Source organism: Carcharodon carcharias, chromosome 7, assembly GCF_017639515.1.
Source record: "Carcharodon carcharias isolate sCarCar2 chromosome 7, sCarCar2.pri, whole genome shotgun sequence".
Lineage (NCBI taxonomy): Eukaryota > Metazoa > Chordata > Chondrichthyes > Lamniformes > Lamnidae > Carcharodon > Carcharodon carcharias.
Genome location: NC_054473.1, coordinates 146,922,690 through 146,949,270, shown reverse-complemented (window position 1 = coordinate 146,949,270; position 26,581 = coordinate 146,922,690). Strand labels below are relative to the sequence as shown.

General features: G+C 42.0%; 1 protein-coding gene across 2 annotated transcripts in view; it reads left to right on the top strand.

The window, feature by feature from the left end:
- The window catches only part of orc6 (origin recognition complex, subunit 6), a 37,129-nt gene extending 19,027 nt beyond the window's left edge, over positions 1-18,102 (top strand). The window contains exons 4-7 of one of the 2 annotated variants that reach the window (XM_041191969.1): positions 14,647-14,736; positions 16,745-16,857; positions 16,964-17,035; positions 17,635-18,102. In XM_041191969.1, the coding sequence (XP_041047903.1) occupies positions 14,647-14,736; positions 16,745-16,857; positions 16,964-17,035; positions 17,635-17,762 (403 nt within the window). In that variant the 3' untranslated portion in view covers positions 17,763-18,102. Of the gene's footprint in view, positions 1-14,646; positions 14,737-16,744; positions 16,858-16,963; positions 17,036-17,631 lie in introns of both variants that reach the window. The other variant, XM_041191968.1, reaches the window with a different exon arrangement.
- Positions 18,103-26,581: the final 8,479 nt, after the last annotated feature.

Sequence of the window (26,581 nt, the reverse complement as noted above, 5' to 3'; positions counted from 1 at the left end):
AACAGTGGCAGCATTTCGCACCATCCATAAGCTGCATTGCAGAAACTCAACAAGGCTCCTTGGGCAACAGCTTCCAAACCCACAACCAAGGACAAGGGCAGCAGATACATGGGGACACCACCACCTGGAAGTTCCCTTCCAAGCCACCCATCATCCTTACTTGAAAATATATCACCGTTCCTTCACTGTCATTGGGTCAAAATCAAGGAACTCCCTCCCCAACAGCACTGTCGGTGTGCCTACACCACATGGTCTACAGTGGTTCAAGGAGGCAGCTCACCACCTTTTTAAGGGCAATTAGGGATGGGCAATAAAGGCTCACCTAGCCAGTGATGCCCACATCCCATGGGTGGGTAGGGGGGTATGCAGTTTCTCACCTCAGTCCTAAAAGGCTGACCACTTCTGAGATGGTTTTAAATTCACCAGCCAGTGGAAACTCGGCATCTATGATACCTCTTAAGAATTTTGTATTTTTAATGAGATTGCCATCAATTAGTCCAAATTCCAGGAAACATAGTCCCAGTCTACTTGATCTCTCCTCTTGGGACAATCGCCTCATCTCCAAATTCAGTTTAGTGAGGTTTTTTTTTTGTTGCACTCCCTCCCAAGGCAAATATATCTTGCCTCGTGTAAGGGGACCAAAACTCTACACGGTACTTTTTAAAAAAAAATCATTCATTCACAGGATGTGGACTTCGCTGGGGCACAAGTCTTCACTATTGTTGGAATATTGTCAGGGCCCATAGCCTTTTTAGTATCCAGTGCCTTCAGCCATATCTTGATTATCACGTGGAGTGAATTGAATTGGCTGAAGACTGGCATCTGTGAAGATGCCGAGATAAATCATCCACTCGGCACTTCTGGCTGAAGATTGTAGCAAACGCTTCAGCTCTATCTTTTGCACTGTGCTGGGCTCCTTCATTGAGGATGGGGATACTTGTGGAACCTCTTCCTCCAGTGAGTTGTCTAATCGTCCACCACCATTCACGACTGGATGTGGCAGGACTGCAGAGCTCAGAACTGATCCATTGGTTGTGGGATCTCTTAGACCTGGTAATTACTTGCAGCTTATTCTGTTTGGCATGCAAGTAGCCCTGTGTTCTAGCTTCACCAGGTTGACATCTCATTTTTAGGTATGCCTGATGTTGCTCATGGCATACCTTCCTGCACTCTTCATTGAACCAGGTTTGATCAGCTGGCTTGATAGTGATGGTAATGATAAAGTGGGAGATACACTGGGCAATGAAATTACAGATTGTGTTCAAAACAGTCTTGCTGCTGATGGCCCACAACACCTCATTGCTGCCAAGTCTTGAGTTGCTAGATCTGTTTGAAATCTATCCCATTTAGCACAGTGATAGTGCCACACAACACAATGGAGGGTAGTCTCAATGTAAAGGTGGGACTTCATCTCCAAGGACTGTTGAGTGGTCACTTCTACTGATACTATCATGGACAGATGCATCTGTGGCAGGCAGGTTGGTGAGGATGAGGCCCCCCTCTTGGTGTTCTCATCACCTGCTGCAGACCCAATCTAGCAGCTGTGTCCTTTAGGGCTCGGTCAGTAGTGGTGCTACCAAGCCACTCTTGGTGATGGACATTTGAAGTTCCCCACCCAGTGTATATCCTGCATCCTTTCCACTCTCGGTGCTTCTTACAAGCGGTGTTCAACATGGAGGAGCACTAATTCATCAGCTGAGAGAGGGCAGTACGTGGTGATCAGCAGGAGGTTTCCTTGCCCATGTTTGACCTGATGCCATGAGACTTCATGGGGTCCAGAGTCAATGTTGAGGACTCCCAGGGCAACTCCCTTCTGACTGTATACCAGTGCTGCCACCTCTGCTGGGTCTGTCCCACCAGTGAGACAAGACATAACCAGGGATGATGTCTGCCTCATTATCTGTAAGATGATTCCATGAGGATGACTGTCAGGCTGTTGCTTGACTAGTCTGAGACAGCTCTCCCAATTTTGGCACAAGCCCCCAGATGAGTGTGGAGACCAGGCTGCTGCCGTGAGGCAGTCCAGGGAGAGTGAGATACAATGGCAGCAGATGCAAATCCTTCTCATTTGTCATTTCTATGTGACCCCTAGTCCATTATGACCACCCACATGAAGCTCATGTACACCCACAGCCAGAAGAAAGGGGTTGCATAGGGTTATGTAATTCATACCATTACACCAGGCATTGTCTCTCCAAAACCCCAAAATTAAAGTAAGACTTCTTTACTCTTACACTCCAATCCCTTTGTAATAAAGGCTGAAGTTCCAATTTGCTTTCCTGATAGCTGCTTGTGCCTTTACGTCAACCTTCTGTGATTTGTGTACAAGGACACTCTAACCCCTCTGAGTAAATTTTCCCAATCCCTTGCCAGTTAAAAAATACTCTGCTTTTCTACTTTCTACCAAAATGGGTAACTTCAAATGTTTATACGCTAAGTTCTTGCCCATCTATTTAACCTGTCTAAACCTTTAGCAGCTTCCTTGCGTTTCCCCCAGCTAGCATACTTTCTCACTTTGTATTGTCAGCAAACTTGTGCACATTAGGCACAGTTATCTCATCTAAGTTAGATACAGATTGTAAATAGCTGAGGCACAGGCACATATCCTTGCAATGCCGCACTAGTTATAGTCTGCCAATCCAGAAATGCCTTGTTTGTTCTTACTGTTGTTCTCTCATGGTTAACCATTCCTCAATCTGAGCTAATATATTACCCCTGATCCCATAAGCCCAAATTTGATGTAATAACCTCTTGTGCAGAATCATAAATGTTTTTTTGAAAATCCAAATGCACACCACTAGTCACAAACTCAAATTCTAACAGATTTGTCAAAACATTAATTTCTTTTCATAAATCTGTGGTGACCCTGCCCAATTACATAACTTTCTAAGTGCCCTATTATGCCCCTAACAATAGTATCTAGCATTTTGTTTACTACTGAAATTAGGCTAACTGGCCCATGGTTCCCTGTTTTCTCTCTTTTCTCCCCCCACCTTCCGAATAGTGGCATTGTGTTACATTCCAATCCATGGGGACTATTCTAGAATCTAGGGAATTTTCTGGAAGATCAAAACCAATGCATGCACTATTTCTGTAGCCACTTCTTTTAAAGCTTTAGTAAAGAGGCCATCACACCCAGGGGATTTGGTGATTTTTAATCCCATTAATTTCTCAAGTTTTAAACTAATATTAATCGGACTATTGCTGAAAAAAGACTTTTTGTCAAAGCTTTTCATCTTGAACTCCTCAGGACAATTAAATACTGATGAAAGGGGAAACAACAAATTTATGCTGTATGAGAAAAGAGCACTGAGTCTCTTCTCATACAGTATAAATATGCTGTTTTCCCCTTACATTGGTATTTTCTAACAGAGGCAAGAAAATAGGAGAACAAATTGAGACTGAGTGGCCAAGGGGCTGCTGTCAAATCCAGGACCTTGAGCAGAGCCCTCCCCTTGCCTTCAGCATCTGTTCCACAGCACTTAAAAGGCCCACCTTCACTCCCCTGCTTACTAGGAGCTCCCCGCCACCTGGCAATAGGTTCGTGCATCTCTGAGCCAGCATACTAACCCAGTGCTCAATGCCGCTCCAGGTTTAATGTGAACAGCTTTGGCCCCCTTATTTGGAACGATACACTGGCATTGGAGGCAGTCCAGAGAAGATTCACTCGGTTGATCCCCGGGTTTGGAGGGATTTTCTTATGAGGAGAGGTTGAGTAGATTGGGCCTGTACTCATTGGTGTCTAGAAGAATGAGATGTGACCTTATTGAAACATAAGATTCTTAAGGGGCTTGACAGGGTAGATGCTGAGAGGTTTTTTCCCCTTGTGGGAAAGTCTCAGACCAGAGGCTATAACCTCAGAGTAAGGGGTTACCCATTTATGGCAGAGATGAAGAAGAATTTCTTCTGAGGGTAGTGAATGTGGAAATCTTTACTGCAGAGGCTAGGTCATTAAGTATATTCAAGGCTGAGATAGACAGATTTTTAATCAGTAAGGGCATTGAGAGTTGGGGGTGCGGAAAGGCAGGAAAGTGCAATTGCGGGTTATCAGATCATCATGATCTCATTGAATGGCAGAGCAGACTTGATGGACCAAATAGCCTACTACCGCTCCTACATCTTATGGTCCTGTGATACTTTGGAGGCCAGTGCACAGCTCCTGCATGTCCTCGGTGACCTGCACATGTGGAATTTTGACAGTCGCCATTTTTTTTTAATGGAGGAGGCCATGCATTCATAAGCCAGAGATGTGACACTCATGGCAAAGATGGACACCTCCATCGTGCAAGCATTGGAGCAAACAGTTTCTGGGAACTCTGACAGATATGCACACATTTTCCTTTGCTACTGTATAAGCACTTGCTTCACTGATGCTGAGGCTCAGCATCTATGTGGAGCTGAGCATTGCTGATCCTGTCCTTAATCCTCCAATGGAACAGGCCAAAGTTGTCATGTCTATGTCACCTCCTGCATGTGTGCACTGCACTCACCAGCTGATGCCACACTTTCTAACCAAGCTTCATGCCCCACTGATGTGAATATCTGCAGCAGTGGAGAGTGCACTGGATTAATATGACATTGCATCCTTAGTTGGTGCCATCTTCTCTGGGGTCTTTACTGGCTTTGACCTTTGCTGTACCACCTCCACCAATTTCCCTATGGCAGATACAAATGCTATTAGTGACAACCCTATGCAACCCCTTTCTTCTGGCTGTAGGTGCACATGAGCTTCATGTGGGTGGTCATAGTGGACTACAGTGGCCACATAGAAATGACAAATGAGAAGGATTTGCATCTGCTGCCATCATATCGCATTCTCCCTGGGCTCCACACCCGCCTCACTGCAGCAGCCTGGTCTCCTGTCACCCTGCCAGTTTCCGTTATCTCCAACTTCATCTATGTAACCAAAACAAGAGAGGGCACCCCACCACCCTTCATCTCCATTCACTTATATTATGAGCTTTCTTCTCTAACAGCAGGGTGTGACATAATTCTCCTGCCCCTGTACTGTTCTAAGGCTGACTTACTCAAGGCCACCATCGCACTACTAGGAGGCCTTCTGCATGCATTCATCAATGCTTGGCACTGCACTGAATACTAATGATTGACCATGGGGTAGCAAAACACTAAAGCACCATGTGCACATGGGTCTTTGATTCACTGTGGGTGGGTGGGTGGGGGAGGTGGGGTGGCGGGGGGGAGGTGAGGTGGGGTGGGGGGGAGGTGAGGTGGGGTGGGGGAGGTGAGGTGGGGTGGGGGAGGTGGGGGGTGGTGGGGGAGGTGGGGTGGGGGGGGGTGGGGGGTGGGCGCGTGCGGGGGAGTGGGGTTGGTCTACGTAGCTGCATGTATCATGACTTCCATATACATGCATGCCAGCCACTTTACCATTGTGCATGCCACTTGCCTTGCTAGTCCTCAGTAGGTCATTGAAATGTTTCCAACATCGCACCCAAAGTTTGTGCCATGTTACTATGGCTGCTCACTTCTTCACACACCCCCAGCTGGGCCTTTTTGTGAAGTTGGCTGGTGGTTTGCTCCCATCCTCTGGGAACAGTATCTCTCTCTTTTCCTGTACTACCTATGTGGAACACCCTTGCACTTGCTACTTTCCACTGCACCCCTTCTGTAATCTTCTGTGTGCAGCTGATATGAAAGCTGTAAACTCTCATTTAAAAATGGCACACTCAAACTCCCTGCTGGCACTGACTCCCAACATCACCCTTTATTATTGGTCATCCCCACCCACCCACAGCCCTCGTGTTAATTGGCTGCATGACGAAAGTTCACGACAGTTTTACCATCAGTGTGACCTGGAAATGACCCCATTGTTGGGATCTCCAATCAGTTGGCAAAATCCAGCCCAAAATATATGTTTAATGTCTCTGCAATTTCCTTATTCCTTATTACAATTTCTCCTGTCTTTCTCTAAGTAACTTGAGTTTACTTTCACTAATCTCTCGTCCTTTTTACATACCTATGAAAGTTTTTACAATCTGTTTTTGTCTCTTGCTGGTTTAATCTTGTATTCTATTTTCTCTTCCTTTATCAATTTCTTGGCTCGCTTTTGCTGAATCCTAAAATCCTTCCAATTCTTTGGCAACATCATGAACCACTTCCTTTTATCAACACTCTCTTTAGCTTCTCCGGTCAGCTGCAGTTGGACAACTTTGCCCATGGGGGGTTTTAATGCTTAAGGAAATGTAAATTTGTTGAGAATTTTGAATTAACTCTTTAAATGTTTGTCACTGCTTATCTGCCATGCAGTCTTAATCTTATTTCCCAACCTACCTTGGTAAACACACTCTTCATGCAAATGTAACAAAAAAGTAGTAGAGGAGGGTAGGACTGAATTTCAAGGACTAGATTTTCAGGGCTTAGTGGGATGGGGGGGCTCAAAGTATTACATCATCATAGTAACACAACATGGTGAACAGCAGTGGTAAGACCGGTGGCAACAAGATTTAAGTACAAGTGAGACATGGTGAACAGCCTAAGATCATGCTACAGGGCCTGAGACGGCCCTCGACATTTTAGTCAGATCGCAATATAAGTCACAGCATCGGAGTGTTGAAAACACAGCATGGTGACTGAAGAAAAGCTTTGGAGACAGTGCCAAGCTAGTGCTCAAATAAAGAGTTGGCAAGCAGATGGATTCCTTATGGTGAGATTGAAATTGCAGCACATAGCCTGTCAGCTCCATGAGTAAGTAAGTGCGTTGAGGGGACCACCACCGGACTAGCTCAGCCAGGAAAGGCGTGTGACCAGGGTGTCAGTTGGATTAATGGCGAGCAAGGGAGAGTTTCTTTTCAAAAAAAACATCCTAAAAATCAAGCCAGAGAAGGTTGTGATAATAACAGGTGGCTTCAGGAATTGCTGAACAATAAAAGGCAAAGACACCATTACTCCATAGTGCATTCCTGCCATAACTCATTTTCACGGGCGGAGCTTCAGAAAAGCCCACAGAAGTGGATACAGCGGCACTCATCCCAGGTACTACAGAAGAAGGAAGGTTAAAGGGGTATTGTCAGAATGACGAGTTAAATTGGGATACAGGTGACCTACTGTCATGAAGTAATATTAATGTATATCATGTTATTGGAAATAACAAAGAACTAAACAGCCCCCAAAAGATATGGACTACATTGGAAGACCGGTTCAAAGTCAAGTTAAACTTCCATATTCATCAACTAGAGTTCATGTCATTTTGATAGTCCACAGACCACTTTGTCAGCACATGCAGAGAAAAGAGGATGTACTGTTTTTTAGCGCAGATCTAGCAGACAGAATTGTTGAGTTGGTGATTGCATCCACCCCCATGCAAAAATTCCAGAAAAACCTGCTAGACCAGCCCAAAATGTGTAGCATTGAAGAGCTACTCAAGGATGAATGCAAGTGTGAAATGGTCTTCACAGTTGGAAGCTTTCAGGTCCTAAGTACAACCCCAATTGTTGACACACTCACTAGAACACCCAAACCTAGCAAGACATGTGGAGGGTGTGGACTTCTGCATGCACCAAGGAAATACCCAGCTTTTTAATTAATTCTGCAAGGCATGTGGCAGAAAGGGCCGTTGGCAGTAGCAGTGCACTGGTGCAAAGGCTGATGCAGCTACAAAGAGCATGCATTGATCCAAACAGACTGTAGGCAAATGGTACCTTCAAGTAAGAAGAATGACTATCCAATATCCTGTCAAACATGAGGTGATTGGCAAACCAGAAAATGTGCATGATGGCGAGCAATGAATATATGTTTCACACTAAATCTCATGGAAAACATTGATGCTGTTACACCATTTAATGTGCTTGCCAAGATTCAAATTATCTGTCCTAAGAAAATTGGTAACCATTTGTTATTGGCCAGTATTGACACAGGGACTAGTGCCAAAATACTACCTCTTCAAATTCTCAGACGTGTCCAAAGATGTGAGAGGCCATTGAGAAATCTACTGCTGTAAAACTTTCAGCGTATGATGGTTCACTAATTTTAAGCGCAGGATCCATAGTCCTGGAGTGTGCATACAATCGATTCTCCTGGGTGTCACAGATGTTCTACATGTAAAATGAAGGATGTGATTGCAGGTCTGCTAGCATACATGACCCCATACTAGTGACAATCCATGCAACTAGTCAGACATCACAAGGCAAATCAACCTCAAACTACTATTACCTCACTTCACGATCTAACATCGAAATATCCAGAATGTTTCGACAAAATTGGTAGTTTCAAGGGAGCTGCAATATTACACTTGTAGGAAAATACAAGTCTGTCAATTGATCACCACTTAAGTGCAGCATCCACATGCAAGACAAATTGAAAGTTGAACTAGACAAAATGGAGAGACTGAATCATTAGATGAGTACAAGAGTGCACAGATTGGTGCAGCTCAGTCATGTCACAAAGAAAGACTGATCATTGCAAATATAATCAATCCATGACATTTAAATGCAACTTTGAAATGCTGTCCTTACAAAATACTCATGTTAAAGTTAAATCCAAGATTTACAGGTGCAAACTTCTTCTCTAAGCTTGATGCCAAGCATGGTTACCAGCCAATATATCAGACTGAGAAGTCCCAGGAGCTTAGTACATTTCAGACCCTATTTGGACGATCCTGTTTTTAACAACTTTCTTTCAGGCTATCTGTTAGCAACAATCTCTTTTTAAAGTTCACCATGGACTGCATTGTGTGCACCGCACCAGGATGCATCTAATATTGCAGATGGCATAGCTGTGAGAAGAGCGAAAGCAAAAACCTGACCATGATCTGTTTATTGATGCAAGCAGCACACAATGAAGGATTGGTGATCAACAGCCTGAAATGTGACATCAATGTGCAGCAGATCAATTTCTTTGGTTCTGTCTATTCCAGTGCTAGCATATGTCCTGATCCAAGTGAAACAGGATATTAAGGCCACGTCAATGCCTCAAAGTAAGGACGATCTTTGATGTCTAGGTCTCTTTAATTTCTTGTCTCCATACATTCCCAATTTTGCTCAACAATTTTTATTGCTAAGGAGGTGCCTTTCCTATGATACAAACACGCACCAATACCTCTTCAAAGCACAGTGATTATCTGAAGTATTAACATTGCAATTTCACATCCTAGGGAGACAACTACCATGGAGATAGATGCCTCAGAGGTCTGGGAGCATGCAGACTACGAAAAGGCAAACCGATTGCATGTGCTTCCAAATCTGTCTGTAACACAATCTTACTACTCCAACTTCAAGCAGAAAGCATTAGCTTTAGGAAACCCTATCTATTCAGCAAAAGATTTGTGGCAGTGGACTGACCACAAGCCACCTGAGATGATCTGGTGAAAACCATTGACCAGTGCACCACTAAGATTGCAAAGTCTCTTGATAAAGATTCAAGACTACGACTGAGAGATTAGGTACAATCCAAGTACCTTGATGTTCACATCAGATATACTTAGCAGGTTACCTAACTTAATGCAAACAGAAGATATATCCTCAGGTGTACAAGGTGACTTCATTAACATCAAACTTGAAAATATTCTCCAAATTGACCTGGTACATTTTGCACAATGCAAATGCCAGCAGCTACAAGAAGAAACAGTGAAAAATTCTACACTGCAGAAACTTCAGAAAATCATCACCTGAAGGACAGCCTGATTCAACTCAGCATGTCCACGATCACGTGAAACCATTTTGGCCTTATCAGGACAAGCTAGGCATCTCCCAGGGAGTCATTTTTAGAGGCAGGCAGGCCATTAAATGAGAATCTTTGAAGCCTGATTATTCTTCAATGACTTCATTAGTCACGCATTGGCATAGATCAGACAAGTAGACTCTCAAGAGAGACGGTCTATTTGCTGGGTATGAACAATGACATTGAAGTTGTCACAAAATGTGAGGGATGTCGAGAACCTATGCCAAGTCAACACAAAGCACTGCTGATTCCGCATGAAGTTCCTACCTTTCCTTGGTCCAAAACCGTATCCGTCCAACCTTCATGTCCACGGCACTGACGTCATCGCCGTTAACTACTTTACCAAGTACCCTATTTTCTGACCAGATGCACAATGTTGAGCACAACTGTCATACACATTTTAAGTGCTATTTTCAGTTTATTTGCCTAGATAGATCATACGAATAACAGTCTGCAACTTATTGGTAAGCATTTCAGGATATGAGAAGTGTAATATCAATCACACTTCTCATTACCCTAGGCCTAGCTGAATGATTTTCACAGCGAAATTCTCAAGGGTAGGCCGACCAAGCAAGATCTACACGTTGGAATGTTACATCTAAGAGCTACACGTTTTTAAGTGCAACTATTCCATCACTGCCAGAGCCCCTGTTTGGCAGACCAGTGCATACCAATCTACCTACTCGTATCCATGCTACACTCAAACTAGAGAGCAGCTTTTAAAACTACAAGAGAAGGTAACCAATGTGCATGATGATAATACAGGTACAGACTAGCAAATTTAAAGTTGGCACAACAAGTTCACACCCAAGATCCCACAGAAGGTGGCAACCAGCTGAGATGAGATGGAATTGTTCTGAGCCAAGGTCCTAATGAAGTCATTACACACAAGCACAATGGTGAGGCTGAGGCTAAAATCAGATCCATTACAGCTCCTCAACCACCATACAGTCCTGCTCCACCTGGGACAAGACCCCAAATGCAACCAGGAAGAACAGCCAAAAATAGCAATCCTACAGACCAGTCAGCAGTTAAAGAAACCTCCAGACAAGGTACTATTACAAGATTTGGGCGTACCAGCAGATTACCTTAATGCTATAGAGACTCAGATTCACCAGTTCTATACACTTGGCAACTAACCATGGACATTTAATGTAATTAACACTACTTCTTTGGAAGTGGGGTAAAGTATCTTTAAAAAGAAAGGGGGATGTTGTAATGTGCCTTTTTAAGGGAAATCCGCATGACCTCACCAGAAGGGAAATGTCGTGATCCAGACTTAATTTCACTTTTTTTGCTTTGAGCAGAGCACGCACACAGCTCTGCCTTCAAGCTTCCTACCTAATGTATAACTGTTCTTGTATGCCTAGTCTTTAATCAATGAACCCACAACGTGTTTACCAAATCCCTTAGGAGCCATTGGTGCCTTGTACAGTAATTAAGCCCAAGGTATTGTATCGTTATAATAGCATGGCAATAGCTCTATGACTCTTTTCTGGACACCCTTTTGTCATTAAGTATAGCAATGACCTGTATAAACTTTTATATCATCCCCCTCCAACTGTCTCTATACATTTCAACATTTTTTTTCCCCAAATAATTATTTAATATCCTTTCTTTAAAGAATTCATTAAATTCTTTACAATCATTTTGGCAAAGAATTCCACATACTAGCCCCACACTAGAATATTTTTCAGTCGCCCCCATTAAGACTTTGGCTCAGTGGTCGCAAGCCTGTAGATTTAAGACCTAATGCAAGACTTGAATGAGTAATAAATGCTGACATTTCACTGCAGTACGGGGAACATCTTATTGTCCTGAGCTATTGTTGTTCAGATAAGACATTCTAACAAAGCAAAAACAGAATTAACTGGAAAAACTCAGCAGGTCTGGCAGCATCGGCAGAGAAGAAAAGAGTTGACATTTCAAGTCCTCATGACCCTTCAACAGAACTAGGTGAATCCCAGGAAGGGTTGAAATATAATCTGGTCCCCCTTGTCCTCCCTTATCACCCCACCAGCCTCCGCATTCAAAGGATCATCCTCCGCCATATCCGCCAACTCCAGCATGATGCCACCACCAAACACATCTTCCCATCACCCCCACTGTCAGCGTTCCGTAGGGATCGTTCCCTCCGAGACACCTTGGTCCACTCCTCCATCACCCCCTACTCCCCAACCCCCACCTATGGTACCACCCCATGCCCACGCAAAAGATGTAACACCTGCCCCTTCACTTCTTCTCTCCTCACCGTCCAAGGGCCCAAACAATCCTTTCAAGTGAAGCAACATTTCACTTGCATTTCCCCCAACTTAGTCTACTGCATCCGTTGCTCCCAATGCGGTCTCCTCTACATTGGAGAAACCAAACGTAAACTGGGCGACCGCCTTGCAGAACACCTGTGGTCTGTCCGCAAGAATGACCCAAACCTCCCTGTCGCTTGCCATTTCAACACTCCACCCTGCTCTCTTGCCCCACATGTCTGTCCTTGGCTTGCTGCATTGCTCCAGTGAAGCCCAACGCAAACTGGAGGAACAACACCTCATCTTCCGACTAGGCACTTTACAGCCTTCCGGACTGAATATTGAATTCAACAACTTTAGGTCTTGACCTCCCTCCTCCCCCCCACCCCCCCCCCCCCTCTGTTTCTTCCCCCTTCCTTTTGTTTTTTTCCAGTAAATTATATAGATGTTTCTTTTACCCTCCTATTTCCATTATTTTTAAATCTCTTATGCTCCCCCACTAGAGGTATACCTTGAGTGCCCTACCATCCATTCTTAATTAGCACATTCATTTAGATAATATCACCAACTTCGACACCTATGTGTTCTTTTGTTCTGCCGTCTGTGACATCTTTTGATGATCTGCTTCTATCACTGCTTTTGCCTACAACCACACCACGCCCCTCCACTTCTCTCCCCCCCCCCACCACCGCCGCCGCCGCCACCTTAAACCAGCTTATATTTCAACCCTTCCTGGGATTCACCTAGTTCTGTCGAAGGGTCGAGAGGACTCGAAACGTCAACTCTTTTCTTCTCTGCCAATGCTGCCAGACCTGCTGAGTTTTTCCAGGTAATTCTGTTTTTATTTTGGATTTCCAGCATCTGGAGTTTTTTGTTTTTACATTCTAACAAAGCCTCATTCACCTGCTGAGGTGGCTGTAAAAGATTCTAGGGCATTAGTTGAAGATGAAGCCATTTTTTTTCCAGTGTCTTGGTCAACCGTTATCCTTTAACCAGTACCATTTATTCATTATGCTGGGGTTTATTTTGGTCATTATAAGTAAATACAGTCACCGATTTGCTTAGAAAGTAACTATCACCACATTTCAAAAATAATTCAATGATTGTGAAATGCTTTGTGCCCTAAAGATGTGAACAGCTATATAGAAGTGCTTTGTTATTATGATCATAAATTTGTGCCCTTCTGTTTATTGTTTGATTCCACTGGCCAGTCAATCACTATACAATCATTTCATAATCTTGGAGTTCCATTTGGTGACGCCTTAACCACCTCCATTCTAGTAGAGGAAAGAGTCTATGCTTCTTGACCCTATTCATGTTATCCCTAGTAACTCTCTTCTGTTATATATTAATTTCTCTCTTCCTCGATTCCACTTTAAATCTGGCCATTTAAGGTATGTTTCCTTTCCTATTCTTGCTTCAAGCCTATCACAATAGGCAGGTGGTGTCATACTGCTCAAGGTAGGAAAATGTGCCACTGCCTTTTTTTTTGGTAACTTTATCTATATTTTCCCCCAGTTTCACATCCACAAATGTCAATATTCCTTCAGTTCCTATATCCACATTTATGTATTAAGTAAATAAGCAACCCAACTTGCGACACTTGTGGAACATCACTCACCACGTCTTTCCAGTCTAAAACCTTTCTTTTTAGCCTTGCCTGTCTTATTTCGTCTCTGTCCAAATGGACTAATTCTCCTTCATTCCATATGTCATGATTATTGTCAAAGAGTACCTTATCAAATTATTTTGAAAATCTATATAAGCCACAACACTGCATTTTTTTAAAGAATTATATAAGGTTTATCAAGCACAACATGCTTTTTATATGTGAACTGGCCCTAATTAATTCATGCTGCTTCAAATGCTTGGTAATTTATTTTTTTATTCATTCGTTGTTGGCCAGGCCAGCATTTATTACCCATCCTTAATTTTCCCCTGTTCAATGGGCATTTAAGAGTCAACTACTTTGCTGTGGGTCTGGAGTCACATGTAGGCCACACCAGGTAAGGACAGCAGATTTCTTTTAGGCAAAGAAAAGACTGAACCAGATGGTTTCTTATGGTAATCAACAATGGTTTCGTGGTCATCATTTTGACTTTTAATTCCAGTTTTTTTTCTCTTGAATTCAAATGCTTTGATCTGCAGTGGGATTCAAACTCAGGTCCTCAGAGCATTATCGTGGGTCTCTGGACTATTAGTACAGCAACAATACCATTTATACCACAGCCTCCCATAATTTTACACCATAATGTAGATTTTAGTAGTTTGCTAACACGAAGACTAAAGTCTTTTAATTTGTTGATTTATTTGTCTCTTTTTCAACAAGAAGTAATGATTTATTTGCCACTTTCCAATTCTCTGGCAGTGTTTTTTTTTTCCATCCAGATTTTACAAGACCTATATTAGGGGCTTCCTTAGCTATTCTTCCTTAACTTAGCTCCTCAGGATGCTTGGATCTATCAGGTCCCCATGATTTGTCTGGTCCCAGTGATTTGTTGATCATAAGTTTGAGTAAATTCTTTCAGTTGCCTTGAGTAATAAACTGATCTACAAACCAGCTCTGGTTGATCCAAAAGCTTACCTATCTCTGAAAACTGAGCCTCAAATTTCCGTTAAAGAATGATGCATGTTCAAAGTAATGTGCTTCTGCTGGTTTGACTGTGTTGATTTACTGCTGCTTATTTCTGTTGGACCCTGCAAGTAATTAAAATTTATTGTACTCATTCAGATATGAAGCCAGTCTGTCAGAAGCACAGCAAGGTGATCTTGATTTCTCAAAGCCTCTCTTCACCACCGCAGCTTTATTTACTGCGTGCAAGTGAGTAGAATATGGGGTAATTAAGACCGCATAAAGGTCACAATACATTTTTAAAAGTCTCCTCTCTGATATTGTTTAGTTTGCTGTGAAGAGGAATTTAGTTCAGGGACAAACCACAGCTTAAAACTCTCTCATTAACATTTTGCACGGCTTGCATCAGATACTGCTAGGATGTGATGTGTTTTTTGAACACTATCATATCATGTACATAGGAACATTAGACTTGGGAGCAGGAGTGGGCTATACAGCCCTTCAAGCATGCTCTGCCATTCAGTAAAATTATGGCTGATCAGGTTGTGGTCTCAACACCATTTTCCTGTCTGTCCCCCATAACCCTTGACTCCCTTGTCCAGCTCACTCAGCCTTGAATAAATTCAGTGAAACACCCTCTGCAGCTTTCTAGGAAAGAGAATTACACAAACTAATGACCCTCAGGGGAAAAAAAAAATTCTCCATCTTAAATGGGAGACTTCTTATTTTTAAACTGCATTCCCTAGCTCCAGTCTCCCCAAGAGGGAAACACCCTCCTGGTATCCACCCTCTCAAATCTACTTAGGATCTTTTGAATTTCACTTTTGAATTATGGTCTATTCATAGCCATATAAATATTGTGCACTCATCCAGGCAAGTGGGGAGTATTCCATCACACTGACTTGTGCCTTGTAGATGGAGGACAGGCTTTGGGGAGTCAGGAGAAGAGTTACTGTCACAGGATTCCTAGCCTCTGACCTGCTCTTGTAGCCACAGTATTTATTTGGCTAGTCCAGTTCAGCTTCTGGACCAGTTCAGGATGTTGATGGTAGGGGATTTAGTGATAGTAATGCCAGTGAATGTCATGGGGTGATGGTTAGATTCTCTCTTGTTGGAGATGGTCATTGCCTGGCATTTGTGTGGTGTGAATGTTATTTGCCACTTGTCAGCCCAAGCCTGGATATTGACCAGGTCTTGCTGCATTTGGGCATGGACTGCTTCAGAATCTGAGCAGACGCAAATGGTACAGAACATTGTGCAAACATCCCCACTTCTGACTGTGATGGAAGGAAGGTCATTGATAAAGCAGCTGAAGATGGTTGAGCCTAGGACACTACCCTGAAGAACTCCTGCACTGCTGTTTTGGAGCTAAGGTGACTGACCTCCAACAACCACAACTATCTTCCTTTTGTGCTATGTTATACTCCAACCAGTGGAGCGTTTTCCCCCATTCCCATTGACTCCAGTTTTGCTAGGGCGCCTTGATGCCACACTGTCAAATGTGGCCTTGATGTCAAGGGCAGTTACTCTCACCTCATTTCGGGAATTCCGCTCTTTTTTTTGTCTGTTTGAACCAAGGTTGTAATGAGGTCAGGAGCTGAGTGGCCCAGGCAGAACCCAAACTGGGCATCAGTGAGCAGTTTATTGCTAAGCAAGTGCTGCTTGATAACACTGTTGTCCCCTTCTATTACTTTACTGATAATTGAGTGTAGACTGATGGGGTGGTAATTGGATAGGTTGGATTTGTCCTGCTTTTTGTGTACAGGACATACCTGGGCAAGTTCCTCAGGGTAGTGTCCCTGGCTCAACCATCTTTCATCAATGACCTTCCTTCCATCACAAGGTCAGAAATGGGGATGTCTGCTGATTGCGCAGTGTTCAAGTACCATTTGTGGTGACTCAGATACTGAAGCGGTCCATGTCCAAATGCAGCAAGACCTGGACAATATCCAGGCTTGGGCTGGCAAATAACATTCGCACCACATAAATGCCAGGCAATGACCATCTACCAAGGTAGATGCCAGTGTTGTAGCTGTAATGGAACAGCTTGGCTAGGGGGCATGGCAAGTTCTGGAGCACAAGTCTTCAGTACTATTGCTGGAATATTGTCAGGGCCCATATCCAGTGCCTTCAGCAGTTTCTTTCTCATGTGGACAAAATTGAGCTGGCTTAACATCTGTGATACCGGGGATTTCCAGAGAAGGCCAGTTTTATCATTTATACCCAAATACACTGTTTTGTTCTGGTGTCCTTTTAGATGCATGAAAATAAAGATTGATAAGTCCAAGCTCGTTGCCTCATCTGGTGTCAAGAAGACTATCTTTGACCGACTCTGCTCTCAAATGGAAATGTTTGGACAGCTTATTTGCAGTAAGCTTTAAACCCTGCTTTTTCAATTTAATTTGAAGATATGTGATCAATGAAGGCATGACCATCAATGTGTCTCTAACTATTATTGCCTGAATTACTTTCAAAGAGGAATCTACTGAACAACCTAAACAGAACAAGAGGCAGAGGACATTGCTGGAATTATTAGAAAAGGAGGAAGGTATGAATTTGTTTGGCTTTTTCTCAATAGTTGGTAAAAGTTACTTAATTGTATTTAAAAATCCAATTCATAAATTTTATTGCTCTTTATAATGGAATTAAAGCCCCAAAGCAATTTCTATTCAATTTTATTTAATATTTCCTGTTAATTAAACTCCCCCACTCAAAAAAGCTTTTTCCTAAAAAAAAAAACTCAAATGTATTTATAAATAAACACTTCATCACCATGAGAGTCATTTATGATACAACCATCTGTTAATAAATGTTTCCCTCAAAAGTATTTAAAGTTTGAATTCTGTTGTGTTGTACACTGCATATCTATCCATTAATAGGGTTTATTGATCCATTTTGTGCACCAATGAGCAACTGAGTTTGTTAATCCAATCTAGTTCAAATGGGGTCTTGAGTGATAAGAAAAATACTTGCGATAGAAGCATTCACTTCAGTTCTATCCAGTATTTATTTACATCAAGCAGATTTGTCAAGTTACTAAATTGTGATGGTCTTGAATTAGTATTGATCAGACAATTCAAAATACCAACCTAATTGAATTAGATCTTATTTTGTAAAAAAAAGTAAAGCTGTTCTAATTATTAGCAGATGAAGAGATTGCAACAGAACCCAAACATGAAAAGCCTGAATCTAAAGCAACAAAGGAACAGGATTATGAAGACTGGAAAAGACGAATTCTAGAAAATGCAGCCAAAGTCAAGCAGATGAATTCTTAATTCATCCCTTTAGTATGGTTTTCTTATTAAAAATAAAACTGCAACACTCACTCGATTAATGGGATATACCTTACTGGTTCAGAAGAGAAAGATGTATTGAATTTCAAGGGCCACACCTGTTGAAGTATTGATTTATTGTACATGAGAACATGTTGATTTTGTTTGTAGGAGCCTAGCTTTCAAACTTTGACCTCCATGATATGTGTATCTCAGTCTGTAAATGTGAAGCCTGACTTTGGTTACATAGACCAGTAGGATACATAACTTAAATGAACTTTACAACTAACATTGGTTTTACTACCCTCCCCAGCCTACCACAGGCATGAGAAATTTATGGCTACTGAAGAAACTGAAAGAGTAGTACATGAAAAGCCCTGGAACCAATTTTTTTGAAGTTTTTAACAATTTAATCCATTTTGTGTACATCTTAGGAAATATGTGCATTTTAAATTGTTACTTTTATTCTGTATTCATTATTAGAAATAAAATTCATGTTTTAATTAACATTTGCAAAAAAAAAAATTGCCTGAAGTTTGTCCTGTCAGTGCTTAGAAATCTGTTTCGCAGCACCACAAGAAGAGATGCTGAGTCTGATTTTTTTTTAAACTGTAGTTTGAACCTTGAGGGTAAATTTTCCATTTCTCATGCACACGTAATGTACTTTGTCCACTGGCCATACATTAGAAAATTATGGGCCTGCAATTGAGTGCTCAAGGCAGGATGAGAATCTCACCATGTGTGAGAACTCTGAAATCTGGTAACGTAATATTTGTCATTTAACCCTACCAGTAGAGGAGGAAGTATTACTGTTTAAATTTCCATCAAGTGCTGGTTGTGAAAAGAATTGTTGCATTAAATCTTTTAGCAGAGCATTTATGCATAATATAATCAAGCAGAGTCAGCATGGCTTCATGAAGGGGAAATCATGTGTGACAAATTTATTAGAATTCTTTGAGGAGGCAACAAGCAGATAGATAAAGGGGAATCAGCAAATGTAATATATTTGATTTCCAAAAGGCATTCGATAAGGTACCACACATAAGGCTACTTAATATAAGAGCCCATGGTGTTGGGGTAGTATATTAGCATAGATAGAGGATTGGCTAACAAATGGAAGACCGAGCTGGGATAAGGGGGCATTTTCAGGATGGCAATCTAACTAGTGGAGTGCCACAGGGATCCGTGCTGTGGCTACCATTATTTGCAATATATATTAATGACTTGGATGAGGGAAATGAAGGTACTATTGCCAAGTTTGCAGATGACATAAAAATTGGTGGGAAGGGCAAGTGGTGAGGGTGATGCAGAGTCTACAGAGGGATATAGACAGATTAAGTGAGTGGACAAAAACTTGGCAGATCAAATATAGTGTGGAAAAATTATGCACTTTGGCAGGAAGAGCAGAGGAGCTGAATATTATTTAAATGATGAAAGTCTGCAGAAAGCTGCAGCACACGGATTTGGAGGCTTTCGTGCATGAATCACAAAAAACTAGCATACAAGTTCAGGTAATAGGGAGGGTAAATTGACTGTTGACATTTATTTCAAAGGGAATGGAGTATAAAAATAAGGTAGTCTTGCATAAAACCATACAAGGCACTAGTTAGACCACACCTGGAATACTGTGAACAGTTTTGGTCCCCTTAGGAAAGATATACTGACATTGGAGGCAGTCCAGAGAAGGCTCACTAGATTGAGGAGAGGTTGAGGAGGTTGGACCTGTACTCATTGGAGTTTAGCAAAATGAGAGGTGACTTTATTGAAATATATAAGATTCTTTGGCAGCTTGACAGGGTAGATGCTGAGGGGTTGTTTCCCCTTGTGGGAGCCTAGGAGCAGAGAACATAATCTGAGTAAGTGGTCGCCCATTTAAGGCAGAGATGAGGAATTTCTTCTGAGGGTAATGAATCTGTGGAATTCTTTACCACAGAGGGCTGCAGAGGCTGGTTCATTGAGTATGTGCAAGGCCAAGAGAGGCAGATTTTTAATCAGTAAGGGAATCGAGGGTTATGGGGAAAAGGCAGGAAAGTGGAGTTGAGAATTAACAGATCAGCCATGATCTCATTGAATAGCGGAGCAGTCTTGATGGGCTGAATGGCCTACTGCTCCTACGTCTTATGGTCTTACATGTATTTTTTAAATAGTCTTTATACAAAGCTGATTATTGTCAGTAGCTGACAGGACTTTGAATTTGTAGCTGAGGAGGCAAAACTTTTCCAAATGTATTTTATTTCTGGTTAATAGTTCTTTCGGTGACGGCACATGCTTTGCTGGGAAGAACATGTATAACCTTGTATGAGGAAATAGATGTTACTAATGAGCTGCTACTGTATGATATGCACACTCTCTTATCAGGAATAGGAGTAAAGCAGAAAGCTTGACTGTCTTTTTGTTTCTTCTCTTTGCCATGGAAATTTGCCAATTATATTGTCTCTATCGCAATTCACCATAGACTGACATTCGGATTTATAAGCTTATAAACGAATGTTGTCTCAATCCAGATGGATCAGAAAGTCGAGTTTGATCCTCAGCCTATTGTCCTTACCAAATGTACAAGGGTAATGCCTAAATTCAACAACTTGCTTTTATCAAGCGCCTTTTTAATGTCTTAAAAAGAATTCCAAGGTTCAGAGACAGCTTTGCTTTGCAGTAAGAACCAGAATAAACTTTGGCTTAATTTTTCTTCCAGAAATTGTTTTTGTTAGCATTTCACAGCCCCCTCTCCCCAAATCACCATTCAGTTAGATCATGGCTGGTTTATAATTCCATTTATCTGCCTTTGCTGCATATCCCTTGACACCCTTGTGAAACAAAAATCAATCAATGTCAAACTTGAAAGCGTAACTATTTCAACATCCACAGGCACTTGGGGCAGAGAGTTCTAAGTTTCTACAATTTTCTTCTGTGTGAAGAGGAACTTCCTGGTGTCACTCCTGAATGGCCCTGCTTTAATTTTGAGATTGTGCCCCTTTTTGTTCCAGAGGAAATAATTTCTTTATTTACTCTAGAATCCCTTAATCTTAATACCTCAATTAGATCACCAATCAATCTTGTATATCCAAGGGAATACAAACCAAGATTATACAACCTGTCCTCATAAGGGGTTAAGTTAAATCCTGGCATTATTCTGGTGCATCTGCAGTACTCTCCCTCCAAGGCTAATATAAATTTCCTGAGGTGCAGTGTCCTCTGGGCATTCTTTCTTTCAACTGCTATAATATTGGATTTCAGAACTATTGCTGCTACTCCTTTCACTGTTCTTTCCCAAGACTCAAGCTCTTGTTCATGCCCGGTTGGTGGCGGGGTCACTATAATGGCTACCTACCACATCATATCATTTGAGCTAAGTTTGTATTTTACTGAAGCAAAACCTGCTGTCAAATTAAAACAATTGTACAGTGTGAGAGAATATAGTTTATTTGTGAATGTTGTTACATTTCAAAGTGAGATAAAGCAGTAATATCTCCATGTGTTTACCAATAAAACAGGTTTTGCTATTTCTTAATTAAGTTTGCCTTCATGGAAGGTCATATACACACTGTTTTGTACTGTAGCATGGAGGCAGTGATGGCTGAAACCACACATTCCATTTTCAGTTACAAAGCATAAATTTCAACGCCATTCACATTTTAATTGTCAAAATTAGGACAGCCATTCATCAGAAACTTGCAATTTTTTGAAGTGGATTTGTTAAACAAGCATGTAGATAAACCTTTCCATTCCAATTTTTGAAAAAATATTCAAGCTAAAACATGGACTTGCTTTTCTATGTCAGAATAAGCCATTCTGTTACTCCTTTCTATACATAACTTTCGTTCTATCCTGAAACCTAATAGAGGGAGAAGGAGAAAAAAAAAAGCCCTGCTACCTCCTGTTGAAGCTGTTAAATTTAGTGAACTTGTTTGGATGCTGTAATGATAATTATAGTAACCACTCATGGAAATTTAAATAAATGGCAAGCCCAGGTTTATGGGTGAAGTATTTTTGTCTTTCTGCTTTAAAGCTTTGAATTCAAGACTAATCTGAAAAGTTGGAAAAATACTATGTTATTTACAGAAGTCGTGGCAGTAAACACTCTTCCTGAGCAGTGAGACGCAAAGCACTTGTGTACTGGCCTGAAGAAAGACGAAATGTCATCACTTTGCAGTCCAAAAATATTGAGCACCTACAATTCTAAAGTAAGCATTTCTTCTGCAATCGGTGCCTATCCAATGAATGTGAACTGTCTAATGCAACTGCCAATGAGCACAATTTTCTCTACCTCAAGATCACAAAATTTGATGCTGGTGCATATGTGCCCCGATTTTCCTCAGGGCCCTTGGAGAGGTTAAATGAGGGCAGGGCAGGTCTTCAACCTAGCAGTGATGTATTGACCCTGCTGAAATGGACAGGCATAGTTAAATGTATTTGTGAATGATATAGGAGCATAAATCCATAGGATCAGCAGCCCCTGGCAGCAAAAAGATCAAATTCTGGAGCTCTTACTCTCTTGGATGCTGACCCAGAGGTGCTATTAGAGCGCATGAACATGAAAAGGAAAGACTTGCAAGAGAGGAAGCCAGTGTCAGGAGTCATGAAAACTATGAATGGAGAGAAACAGTGGCTGTGAGTGCCACCTTGTTCACGCTTCAGGTGGAAAACCAATACTAGAATAAGATCAAAAACCTGATGAGGGAATGTAAGAGAACTGCAGCCACCCCATGATTCACCCTAGCATGATACTGGAAATGCGAGTTGAATATAAAGTGCAGCCAGCATTTGCTACAGTACTCAACCCAGTAACCACACTTAGGGTTTACCTAGTTCCTCTCTGAGTGGTCCACACCTATTCTTAGCTCCTTTGCTCTCCTTCCACAGATCATTCAGAGCACAGAGAGCAGGGTAACTAGTCCTTCATCTACTAGCATCACATCCTATTTCCTACTCGCCAGCTGAAAGTTTCATCCCATGGAGGCAGTGGGATGAAGAATTAGCACTAGGAGAGTTGCAGCATAAGGAGCCCAGAAAGTGAAAGAGGACACAGCCCTTCCAGAGTAATGATGGAGGAATGCTGGCCTTGGCTGAGGAGCTAGCAATCTTCGGTCCTGTTATGTGGAGAAAGATGATGAGCATCACATGTTTTTTTCGGCACCAAGGTCCTAAGATGTGCAGTAGTTAGTACGAGTGACAGTGGGATCTATTGCCTTCGTGCAACATTAGAGAAGCATTTCCCTCTCTGTGGATGCCAGTAAAGCATAGGGCAGCTTCATTATATGTTGAGGATTTTTTTTACCCCTGCAGAAATGGCTTAGGACAAGTCAGTGCTTACTGTTCAGAATCAGAGACTGCAGCCTCCAGCCCTTAGGAACAGAGCTGAAAGAGTACTTAATTCTATATTTCAAACAGTTCGGGCTAGGTTCCAAAGGATGCTTCAGTTCCGAAGAAGTCAGATAGTACTCAAAATGTAAACTCTGTTTCTCTCTCCACAGATGCTGCCAGACCTGCTGAGTTTTTCCAGCATTTTTTGTTTTTATTCCAAAAGGTGCTCTTTTGGGACTATCAGGATCCTATGAAATTCATTAAATCGGCCCTTCAGTTGAATTGTGGCTATCAAGGACTCATGTTTAATACCAGTTAGGCTGTTCTCTCTGATACCAGTCCTCACATACACCCCCTGAGAGGCCTACTCAAACAGCACTGAGCTCACTTAGTTTTCCTGAGATCTGTTTGAAGTGAAGTGGCATGGTTGGTTTGTTAAACCCAAAGACAACTGTTTTCACATGAAGAGATTAGAGTGGCTGTGAATGCTGGGGAGCTGTTGTGATGTGTATTCAGGGCAGGGATGTTAATCTACTGAGAATCTTTCTCTATTTCTCTGGCAGCTGGGATGCTAGCCTCCTCTGAATCAAGAGTCTCCAGATGTTGAGTTTTAGGCACTTCTGCCTCTAAGTCAGCCAAGCTGACTTCAGAAATTCAGGTTCTACTTCTTTTGAATTGTTAAGTTGTACTGAGCACAGCAGGCAGCCATGGGACTCCCATACTGCATCAATCTCAATGAAACCTTGTCTTCAGAATAAAAGCAAAAAAATGCAGATGCTGGAAATCCAAAACAAAAATAAAAATACCTGGAAAAACTCAGCAGGTCTGGCAGCATCTGCAGAGAGGGACACAGTTAACGTTTCGAGACCGTATGACTCTTCAACAGAACTAAGTAAAATTAGAAGAGAGGTGAAATCTAAGCTGTTTTAAGGGAGGGTGGGACAAGTAGAGCTGGATAGAGGGCCAGTGATAGGTGGAGATAGCCAAAAGATGTCATAGACAAAAGGACAAAGCGGTGTTGACAAAGAGGTGTTGACACCTCTTTGTCCTTTTGTCTATGACATCTTTTGGCTATCTCCACCTATCACTGGCCCTCTATCCAGCTCTACCTGTCCCACCCTCCCTTAAACCAACTTAAATTTCACCTCTCTTCTATTTTTATTTAGTTCTGTTGAAGAGTCATATGGACTCAAAACGTTAACTGTGTTCCTCTCCGCAGATGCTGCCAGACCTGCTGAGTTTTTCCTTGTCTTCAGAACCCCAGTTATGATTCTGGTGGCTGAAATTTAGATGCAGTAGCTGGCATATATCATCCAGGACTTCCTTAGTGATTCTTAAATCTGTGGAAGTGTATCTGTTCAGCCACACCTTTTGTGAAAACTCAGACCTAAAAATTTGATTGAAGGAGAGTACAGGTGGTCTGGTCTTGGCCTTTTCCTATTATGCCATTCTTTCCTGAAGTGCATTTGGGAGTTTTATCAGTATGACATATAAAGAAATTTCCTGAAAGGAAATGCCTGGTGCTGATTTGTGTACTTTAGTTTCAGTAGAAGTCAAAAAGCTGTAGGTGACTAAAGTTCCCCTTACTCTGCCAGTTTGACAAACAAACAACACGTCTCCAAGTCGACGTCTCATTTAAATAAAACACTTTCACCAGGATTAGCTAAACCTGGCAAACAGCAATGCCTCTCTCATACCTTCATATGTAATATAGAGTGCAATGGGGGTGGTAAGGATGCAAATTTTAATGTATGATGTTATTACCAAGTTGAATGCTAATGTGACAAAGGGCAGGCGCCAACCCCTATAGCCTACATTGCAACAGTGACCACTAACATAACCAACAGTCAGCAATGCTGAGAGTCCTTCAATATTGCAGTAGTCTAATTTATTATTATGCTACTTGCAGTGCTTTTATTTACAACAAGATATATCTTTTGTGACCAAAGTGACCACGTGGAATTTTCCTGAGCAATGTATATTTGGTTGGCTTGAATAGGTTAGTGACTGTTATTACCCAGTGCTATTTTTCTCTACTATAGTCAAGTGTTTGTAAAATCTATAATACTAAGATTGAACAAGGAGCAAAATGTTATTGACTACATGGCTTTTTTAAAAAGACCATTATAGATGGCTGATTGCTGTAATTCCACAATGCTGGGTTCAGGCTGGTTGAGTGACATGCTCAAGCTGTGCTGGAAAGTTGGGGAGGGGAACAGTGTCTCATTTTTAAAAGACTACTGCTGGGTTGATGAAGTCCACATTGTTTTGCCCTTATCATTTGGCCATAGTTGCAATGATACTATTGAAAACTCAGCAATGAAACAAATGGACAAGTGATCTTACAATATTGTGGTCAGATTATCATACTGATCACAAAATTACTGGCAATTTCATTTGAAGGTTTTTCAGACACCGGCAAAAATACATTTCCTGAAATGTTATGTTATAAAATTAGCAACTAACCAAATGTTAACTAAAGAAAAAGAATCTTTTTAAAATCTTGTCATTAACAGGAGTCCCTTACACTCACTTTGACCTAATACAAAAGGACCGTGACAGCGCTACAGCTTGATATTCACAGTAGTAATATTTTGATTATCAGGTATAAGACTTCCTGTACATTTATTAACATAAATATTTAAATAAAGTGTAAATGTTTTTAAAATCAAAAACATTAATGTAGAATTAGTTTGCTTGTGATTCATCCCTTAAGGGATTTCATTTCACTTTACACCATTCAAAATTTGTTGCTATTTGCTATGTTGTAGAATGAAACAAAACTTCTGCGCTCCCCGGTGACAGATTTGGGGTGTACACCAAAGAAGTTCCCAGATAAGGGTTTGCACAGCAATTGCCCAAAAGTGCACACTTCCTCTGGAAAAGTGCACTGCGCTGAGAACCATCTGAAAATGCAGCTTATATCGCAAACTTCGGACGGTTCGCTGTGGTTATACTGATAGTTACTCAGAAAAAATTAGAAGAATTAAAACCTCTTCTAAGTAACTATTGTAAAGACCCAGGCCGACCCCACAGGATTCCCCCCTTCCCACAGGACTCCCTGATCTCCTACACCCTCCGATTCCCCATTCCCCTGATCCCCCTAACCCCCGACCTCAGTTCTCCTCCTTCCCATGGACATCTGACACACCCCCCAGGACCTTTGACTGCCCTCCGGCCTGACCTCAGACTCCGCCTCTCCCCCCCCCCCCCACCCAATCCCCTCAGAGTTCCGACTTCTTTCCTCCTACCCACCCACCCCCATCCCCCCACCCCTCCCGGACCTCTGCCATCCCCAACCCACCCCCCAAATCCTATGCACTTACCTTTGACACTCACCTTCCCCTGGCTTGTCAATTTCCCTGGCCTTTAAACTACCTGCAGTATGGCCGCAAGTGCTGTAAAAAAGGGGGCATGGCATAGCCTCCTTAAATCCCCTGGAGCTAAACTTCACTGGGGCCTGCAAAGAGTCTTTCGATGCATACCGCAAGCAGCTCCAGTGAGCAGATGTGTCAACGCAA